Below are 9,286 nucleotides of genomic sequence, written 5' to 3'. Positions count from 1 at the left end.
CTCTGAGTCTGGGTATGATATTCTCTTTCCTCCTAGTTGTAGAATTTCCACTCAGCCAGCCTCCCTGTGGTTCTGGATGATGTCCGTTCCGTCTTTTAGGTGTAATTTGAATTGGTTGTTCAAGGCAGCAATCTCTGGTGTTAACCTATGCCGCCATCTTGGTTTCTCCTGCCCTTTTCTTTTTACTTCTTTCCTTTGCCTCAGTCTTGCACTCAATACCAGAGGCAGTGGCAGATACCTCTTAAGCATTTCCTCAAATCCCTTTAGAACTCCAAAATAGGTTTACAGATCATCTTGATGCCCAAAAAGAACTCAATATTTGTTCCCTGTTCTCATGGCTAGCTGTATGGGAGTTCAGAAGTCATACTCCCTGTTACAGGTGCATGAAATTTCCCTATAGATATTGGATTATTGTCCATGCAGGAGTTCTGCTATTTCAAGCCCTCAGTCATCCTTCAGTGGAAGATGCAGGAGAAATAATAATGGTCCCAGTCAATAATTCTTATTAAAACTGAGTAGAGTGTAAATATAATTTTTCAAGTCTTAACTAAGGACACTAGAAGGAATGAGTGATCAAAGGCAATTAAGAGTGATTCACAATGATTAAAACATCTGCCCTGCTTGTTACTCTACCTATACTTCTTTTGTGATGTTAGGGTTACTGTGTTGAATCCATATTTGGTTAATGTGTTGCAGATGTTGGGGAAATATCGCAACCTATAAATAGAGTGAGGGTTTTCTCTGAAGGGATCACTATTTCCTGGGGCCATTTATCCAACTGGACTTAAGAAACCAGAACTTAGAGCAGGGGTCCTCAAACTACGGCCTGCGGGCCACATGCTGCCCACCGAAAACATTTATCCGGCCTGCCGGGTGTTTTTGCCACTGCTGTGTGCATAGGAATTTGTTCATAGTTGTTTTTTTTTAAACTATAGTCCGGCCCTCCAACGGTCTAAGGGACAATGAACTGGCCCCCTGTTTAAAAAGTTTGAGGACCCCTGACTTAGAGTATATAACAGGAAACATATGTCCCATTTGAGGCCATGTTCTTTGTAGGAATAAATTTGAAAGAAGGTTTCAGGGAGGTAAGTGTCTGGGTGTGGGCTCCTGTGTAACAGATGCAAAGGTGGCCTCTGTCATAAATGTGGCAATCATTATTTTCTCATCCACAGTGCTTTTATTTGAGATAATGTTATGTTCATAGCCCCGGAACATACCACTGTGGCTGTAGCACAGCTCATAAGACAAGTTGTGGATTCCCAATTCTAGATGGGTCAATTAGAATTTGGCTTTTGAGAAGTTGGACTTGTGACAATGAGAGCTGGGTCAGTTTGATGACTATGGGTATTTGAACTAAAGGGTCATGTACAGTCAAGGCTGGAGTTGACTTCAGGGAAGCTCCATGTTCCAGCCAATTTCCAAGGAGAAGCAGGAGAATGGCAGGGCAATTCAGCCAAAAAGAGACTGTAGATCATACAGCAACCTTGGTTAGTTAGGGGAAGTAATGTCAGCGGCTCTAATAGATAAAATCCAGTGGTTCAATAGATGCCCTGCAGCGGTTTAACCAGTAGAAGTTTATTTCTAGCTACATAAGGCCCATTTGGGTGCTCTGATTGGTCAGTGGCCTTCCACTTAATCATTCAGGGACCTATGGTCCTTCTTCTTACAACTCCGATCTCTTCTAGTGGCTCTTAATGTATAGTTTGGATACCAATTACTATGTTAGAGTATAAAATGTTCTGTAACAGATAAATCCTCAAACCTCAGTGCCTCAACTAAATAGTAATTTACTTCTTACTCACATAAAGACAATATGGGATTTCTGGTTGGAGAACACTACTACTTACTCTAATATTAATATAAATTTTTCTAATGCTAACATTGTCTAAATATTGGAACTATTGTAAATACTAATATTCGTACTAAAGAATAGAGGGGAACCCACCTGTTCAACCCTTCCTAATGGAGGTAAAACAACTATGATTAGATGTCATCATTGCCCGTCTTTTCTCCATCAGACGTTTTAAAAAAGGACCAGAATGCTTTACACCTTTGGAGCAGGGGAGAACCAGTACAGGGAAACTCCATGTTCCAGCCCAAATTATAGGGAGTGGAGAGAGCTGATCTCCAAAGAGAAGCAGGAGGATGACAGAGCAATGCAGCCACAAGAAACCTGAAGCTGAGATATGTTGTGGGTTTTTTGTTTGTAAGAAGCACTGTGTTCACCTTTTATGTAGACTGTGGGGAGCGCTATATATGATTAAACATAGAAAAAATGAAGAACTTCTACCAGCAGATGTCTAAAACTAGTGTAGTCATTTTTGTTTTGGTTAGAGAATAAATAGGTATTAAAAATTCTTTTTACGTGTCTGTGTTTTTTTGCATTTTTAAACTTTTTCCTATAATTTATTTAAAATACTGAAATTAGATTTAGTTTAAAAAGGGGCCAGGGGAGAGTCATCTCTGATTTTAGCAAGTGTTTAGCATAGATATGAACTCTTCCCTTACATTGTCTTTAATAAATCATCACTTTCAAGCAAGTAGAAGAATAGTAAGTGCAAGATTGCATTGTTTGCTTACAAGTATTCAGGTGGAGTGATTTCTCTTTCAGAATTCTCTGTGATTAAATGCCTACATTGCACATATCTTCCTTTTAAAAAACAAGAAATCATTCAGCATTATTTTTATGTAACAAATACTTATGTCAGGGGTACAGTAGTTTATCCTGAAAACAAGTTGTAAATACTGTGAATGAACAGTTTCCAAGTGAGAAATTTGTCAAGCTGAGATTTTGCTTTTGGGGAAAAGATGCAGAGAAGTGAAGAACAAAGACTTAAGGTGAGATTTCTTAAGAAATGACATTCATCCTTACTTCCATAAGTTTGAAAGATGGGACATTTTCTGACTCAAAGGCTGATGTTTGGGATTAAACTTATCATTCAGAATGGTTGCTATTTCCTCTCCCTAGCATGAAACATTGATTATAAGGTACAACCCATTAAAGAGTGGCATTCTTCTTCTTTTTTTTAAAGAACAGTTTATTGATTTTTAGAAAGAGAAAGGGAAAGGAGAGAAAGAGAGAGGGAGAGAGAGGTGAAATCACAACATTGATTGGCACAACCCCTACAGGGGATTGAGCCCACAACCAGGCATGTGACCTTGACCCAGAATCAAACTGAAAACCTCCTGTGACACCCAACCAACTGAGCCACACCATGGGCCAGGGCAAAGAAGAGAGATGGTAGCTATAGATTGAATTTGTTTAAGAAATCCACAGAACACATGAGTCAAAGGGCAAAATAAGCTTTCTTTATTTTCATAGTAAAAGTGAATTTGTTTGAAATCATCCTTTCAAGGAAAAATGGGCAGAAAGCAAAGCTTTCTTGAAGCTGAGATATGTTGTGGGGTTTTCTGTTTGTTTTTGCAATGAATGTGTTATCATATAATTAGTTTATTAATATGAATAATAGAAAATGAGCAATGGGGAGGCCACACATTATAAGCATGGTCATCTGGGCAGCTTCACCAGGAACTTATAGCTTCATGCTCTCTTGAGGACCACCCACCCATTCCTCGCAGATCACTGGAGGAAGGGATTGAGCAAAGGGGGAGATGGGTGCATGGCAGTAAAGTCCTGGTCTCGGAGCAGCTGGAGCTCTCGGTCCTGTACAGGGAGTATGCTGAGGACGACAATATCTACCAACAGAAGATCAAGGACCTCCACAAAAAGTACTCGTACATCTGCAAGACCAGGCCCGAAGGGAGCTATTTCTACCGAGCCTTCGGCTTCTCCCACCTGGAGGCGCTGCTGGATGACAGCAAGGAGTTGCAGAGGTTCAAGGCTGTGTCTGCCAAGAGCAAAGAAGACCTGGTGTCCCAGGGCTTCACCGAGTTCACAATTGAGGACTTCCACAACACGTTAATGGACCTGATCGAGCAGGTGGAGAAGCAGACCTCAGTAGCCGACCTGCTGGCTTCCTTCCACGACCAGAGCACCTCGGACTACCTGGTGGTCTACCTGCGGCTGCTCACCTCTGGCTACCTGCAGCGGGAGAGCAAGTTCTTCGAGCACTTCATTGAGGGTGGGCGGACTGTCAAGGAGTTCTGCCAGCAGGTGCCACCCTCGCCTCACTTCTCAGATTCAGGGCCCTCCCTTTTCTTTCCTCTCAGGGTGGGGAGCACCGGGGCCTGGGGGAGTGCCCTGGGGTCAGAGGGGGCGGGGGGAGGGGTGCTGAGACCCAGGCCCTGACCTGCACCCCTGCTGCAGGAGGTGGAGCCCATGTGCAAGGAGAGCGATCACATCCACAACGTCGCGCTGGCCCAGGCCCTCAACGTCTCCATCCAGGTGGAGTACATGGACCGCGGCGAGGGCACCACCACCAACCCGCACATCTTCCCCGAGGGCTCCGAGCCCAAGGTCTACCTTCTCTACCGGCCTGGACACTACGACATCCTCTACAAAGAGGGCTGGCTCTGCCCGCCGCTGCCCTGCTGCCCTCCCCTCTGCCAGGCACTAGACATGTACAGAGGTTTTTGTGTGGTTGTAAATGGTCATATTTCACTCCCCTTTCCCTGTCATACAACCTTCCACGTTTTATTAAAGGGGATGCTGGTGGTGAAAAAAAAAAAAAGCACCTGTAAGGAAGGTGCTTGCCTGTCTGTCTCACCTGGGAAAATATCACTGGCTAAGGAGGTGGGCCCCAGTGCAAGCTCACAGAATCTTTGAAGGGTAAAATCCCCAAACAAAGAGTTCCCTCTCTCTTGTGCCCCTTGTTCCCTTCCCTCTCACTCTCTTTCTCCATGACCCACACTTGCCCACCATGTACTTTCCTGCCATGTGGCCTTATGCAGCAGCATGGCCCATGGCCATGCGGACCCCCCATGCAATGGACTGCAGCTGGGAACACAAGGTAAGCTAGCAGAATCCTGGACTAGACTGGAGTTTAATATGGAGGAGAAATTCTGGGCAGTGGCCTTAATTCTAGCCCTGCTGACGAGGAGATTGGACTTCTTCCGTGTTGAGACAGACAGAGATGGGACCTTGGAGGGGAACCCCCTTAATTTTTTTTTAATATATTTTATTGATTTTTTACAGAGAGGAAGGGAGAGAGATAGAGAGTCAGAAACATCGATGAGAGAGAAACATTGACCAGCTGCCTCCTGCACATCTCCTACTGGGGATGTGCCCGAAACCCAGGTACATGCCCTTGACCGGAATTGAACCCGGGATCTTTCAGTCCGCAGGCCGACGCTCTATCCACTGAGCCAAACCCGTTTTGGCCCTTAATTTTACATCATCAATAAAACTTTCCACAATACCCCAACCTCCCTTGGGGGGCCTCAGGAAATTTTTTTCCCGATGGCACCTCAAGAACTCCACTTCCAACGATAAACAGTTGAGTTGGCTTTGCTGTAGCACCTTTCTACTATTTAGTGAAGTGAGAGAAAGCCTCAAATTCAAACGCTAAGCAGTACACTGACCTGTTTCCATTGCTACCTAGTCAGCGGGCTGTTAATGTCCAGAACAAGCAGGGGTTGCCCTGAAAGAGGAGAGCCATCCCTTGCTGTTTAAGCGATAATTCCTATTGGTAGCAATTTTCACAAAGAGAGAAAACACTGCTGGAAGGGGGAAAAAAAGTTCTTTTCCATTGTCTATTCCTATATAAGGTAAAAAATAATCTATTGAAAGGCAGTGGGGGGAAGAAAATCTACCAGATAACTGGTGCTTTGTCTGTACTAGGTCAAATGATTTTTTAAAAACTAATTAACTGCAATGAATGGTTGTTTGTGCATTGGGTGGAAACAAAGATTTGAAGATTCACCTACACAAACAGACTCTGCTAACTTGAAGATGGTGATAGAAGATATTATTTATTGAGTGTTTATGGTGAGCACACTATGTAATCTCCAAAAACCTAATGAAGTAGGTGCTATCATTGTCTTTGTTGTACAGTGAGGACATGCCCAGCATCACACATGCAGCAGAGCTAGAATATGAACCCAGGTTGGTGAGCTTCAAAGACATATGTAAAACATGCCAGAGAAGAGCTCATTCTTATGAAAATTTAACTTGCAAATGCCTACAAATCTATGTGAGTTGATAGTAAAAACCCAATCATGATAGGCCAAAAATGACAAATAACCTATTTTTCTTGAAGAGTCATCTTTTGAAAACACTTTCACCATCACTATTTTATACCACTTACTCATACCATTTTGAAGATTGCACAAGACAATTTTTATGTTTGAAAGTCCCTAAAATTGGAAGTAATACCCATCCATTTATGTAATTTTTTTACAGCATGTGTAACATACTTTCAGATGATGGTGTTGATGCAGTTGGGCATGGTATATGAAAAGAAAATAAGTTTAGAATGAGAGTAAGACATAATGTGTCTTAAATTTGGGCATGCCAACCCATTACTTAGGTGTTCTATATCTGTATACTTGGAGTAATATAGTAACATAGATACTTGGGTTATCTGACAAAGAAGAAAAATGAGATAATGTACAAGAAGTATTTAGAATGCCAAATTCAAAGTTACTATGTTGTTATATTTCACATATATAACATATAAAATTGCATTGTATCTTTATTTAAAATTTTTAAAAAATCTTTATATTGAAAGTATTACAAATGTCCCTTTCCCCACCATTAACCTCTCCTAACCTTCCCTGCCCCAGGCCGTCACCACCCTATTGTCTGTGTCCATGTGCATTATATATTTAGATATATTATATCTCATACTAGAGGCCCAATGCACAAAATTTGTGCATGGGTAGGGTCCCTAGGCCTGGCTGGCAATCAGGGCCGATCTGTCGAGCGACCAGCAAGGTGATCGGGGGGCGGGCGGGGGGAAATGGTACCCACCTTGGCCAGCCTGGTGCCTCTCGCTCCGGTGGGGTGATCTGGGGCCAGCACTGGCTCCCTCGCTGGCCAGCCCCCACCCCCAATCACCCTACCACCGCCACCGCCGGTGACCTCGCTCTGTGGGGTGACCAGCAGGGCGATTGGGGGGCCCCCACTGGCACCCATGTTGGCTGACCTGGGGCCTTTGGGCTGGGGCAGCTCCTGCGTTAAGCATATGTCCCCTAGTGGTCAATGTGCGTCATAGCAATCGGTAGCTCCACTGGTCATTCTGCTATTCGTTTGATTTGCATATTAGGCTTTTATTATATAAGATATTTTCCAAACCCTGGTGGCTCCACTTCCAGGACATATTTATGGTCCTTCCACTTATATCATCTCCACTACTACTGTGGTTCAAGCCACTGTCTTCTCTTGCCTGGGTTATTACAAAAGGCTCTTAACAGTTTTTCTTTGCTTCCACCTTACCCACTTGTGATCTACTGGATCCTATTAAAATGTAAGTCAAATAGTGACACTCACATGCTTAAAACTCTCCAGTAAAAGTCCTTATGATGGACTTAGACATCACCATTAATCTGCCCTGTTTCTCCCATCAATCCTCTGATCTCATCTATAATTCTCTCCCTTATTAACTCTGTTCCAGCTACACAGACTTCCCTGGTGTTCCTTAAACATCCCAGGGACAATTCTGCCTCAAGGACTTTGGGCTTGCTGTTCCCTCTGCCAAAAATGCTGTTCTTTTCCAAATCTTCACTTCCTTCAAGTCTTATGTAAATTCAACATAGCTGAGGGACCTTCCCTAAGGCCTGGGATTAGTCCCAACCCCTGCACTCCCTATTCTTCACATTCTACTTTATTTTCCCTTCATTCATAGCACTCCTTATCACCTGACAAATTTTTGTTTGTTTATTGTCTGTCTCTAGAATGTAAGCTCCAGAGCATTAAAACCAATTTAAAGATGAATGAATGAATGAATGAATGAATGACTTAGTCCTCATTCAGGATTGACAATAGAATAGGAAAGAATCTACCCTTGAAAAACTGGTTTGAAAGCAGATTTTCATAACACAAATTCTGTTTGCCCATCACTTATACACTTTAACACAATTTAGCAAAAGGGGTTTTAAGTTTCCAACAGTTTCCATTTTGAGCTGGTGATAAAGTTATAAGAAAACAGGAGAAACATTAGCAGTTTGATGTAAATCTATGTAAGTTCCACGAAAGTGGAGACTGTTTCCTGTCTTATTCACCATTGCTTTCTTAGCTTTCTTTTTTCCCCTTTTTCTTTCTTTTATTTTTAATAGCAGCTTTATTGAGATATAATTCACATACTATAAAATCCACCCTTTTAAAATATACAATTCAGTGTTTACTATTATTTTTAGAGTTGTAACAATCTAACAATTACCACTATCTAATTTTAGGGTCTTTTCTTTTTTTCTTTCTTTTCAAAAAGACATGCTCAGCCCTAGCTGGTTTGGCTCAGTGGATAGAACCTGGGCCTGCAGATTGAAAGGTCTAGGATTGGATTCTACCTCAGTTGCAGGCCTGTCCAGCCCCGACCCTGGTCAGGGCCAATCCATGTGTTTCTCTCACATGGATATTTCCCTGCCTTTCCCTCTCTCTTCCATTCTCCAAAAATCAATGGACAACATTGAAACTACCAACTATAAGACAAACAGCTATCATTCAGAACCATGGGAAAGCTGGCCCAGTGGAAGTTCTACAACTGGAAGGAAAAAAAAAAAAGAAGCGCATTGAGACTGAGTAGGAGGTGCAGAGGTGCCAAGAACAGAGGTACGGAGTCACTCGCTGGGCAGGCTGCAACTGGATGCGTGGTTTTTTTTTCTCAATCGGAAGGGGTTACAAACTCTCAAATCCACTGAGATTTTTGTGGGGCTGGATTTTGAGGTCCCAGACCCCTATGGGAAGAGGCGGGATGGCCTTGCAGCAGGTCAGAGAGCGAGGGTCACTTTCTCATGGAGCTTCGTAGGGTGGGAACCAAGTAGAGGGAAGCTATGGGGAGAAAAAAAGAGGAACAGCAATAATTGGAACAATAAAGATTTATTTAAAAAATAATCAATGGAGACATCTCCTCGGGAGGGGGTTAAAAACAAACAACCAGATAAACGACGGTTTTTCAAAAGAGGACATTCAGAAAGCCAAGAGACATCTGAAAACATGCTCAAAGTCACTAATCATCTGAGAGATGCAAATCAAAACAACAATGAGGTACCATCTCACACCTGTCAGACTGGCTATCATCAACAAATCAACAAACGACAAGTGCTGGAGGGTGCAGAGGTGCCAAGAACAGAGGTACGGAGTCACTCGCTGGGCAGGCTGCAACTGGATGCGTGGTTTTTTTTTCTCAATCGGAAGGGGTTACAAACTCTCAAATCCACTGAGATTTTT

General features: G+C 42.9%; 1 protein-coding gene across 1 annotated transcript in view; it reads left to right on the top strand.

The window, feature by feature from the left end:
• The window catches only part of LOC102762074 (ubiquitin thioesterase OTUB1), an 8,708-nt gene extending 2,330 nt beyond the window's left edge, over positions 1–6,378 (top strand). The window contains exons 2-4 of the mRNA XM_015565275.1: positions 3,580–4,114; positions 4,268–4,631; positions 6,302–6,378. Of these exons, the coding sequence (XP_015420761.1) occupies positions 3,580–4,114; positions 4,268–4,631; positions 6,302–6,378 (976 nt within the window). The remainder of the gene's footprint in view (positions 1–3,579; positions 4,115–4,267; positions 4,632–6,301) is intronic.
• The last annotated feature ends 2,908 nt before the right edge of the window (positions 6,379–9,286 follow it).

Source organism: Myotis davidii, unplaced genomic scaffold, assembly GCF_000327345.1.
Source record: "Myotis davidii unplaced genomic scaffold, ASM32734v1 scaffold93, whole genome shotgun sequence".
NCBI lineage: Eukaryota > Metazoa > Chordata > Mammalia > Chiroptera > Vespertilionidae > Myotis > Myotis davidii.
This window is presented reverse-complemented; position numbering and strand designations above follow the sequence as displayed.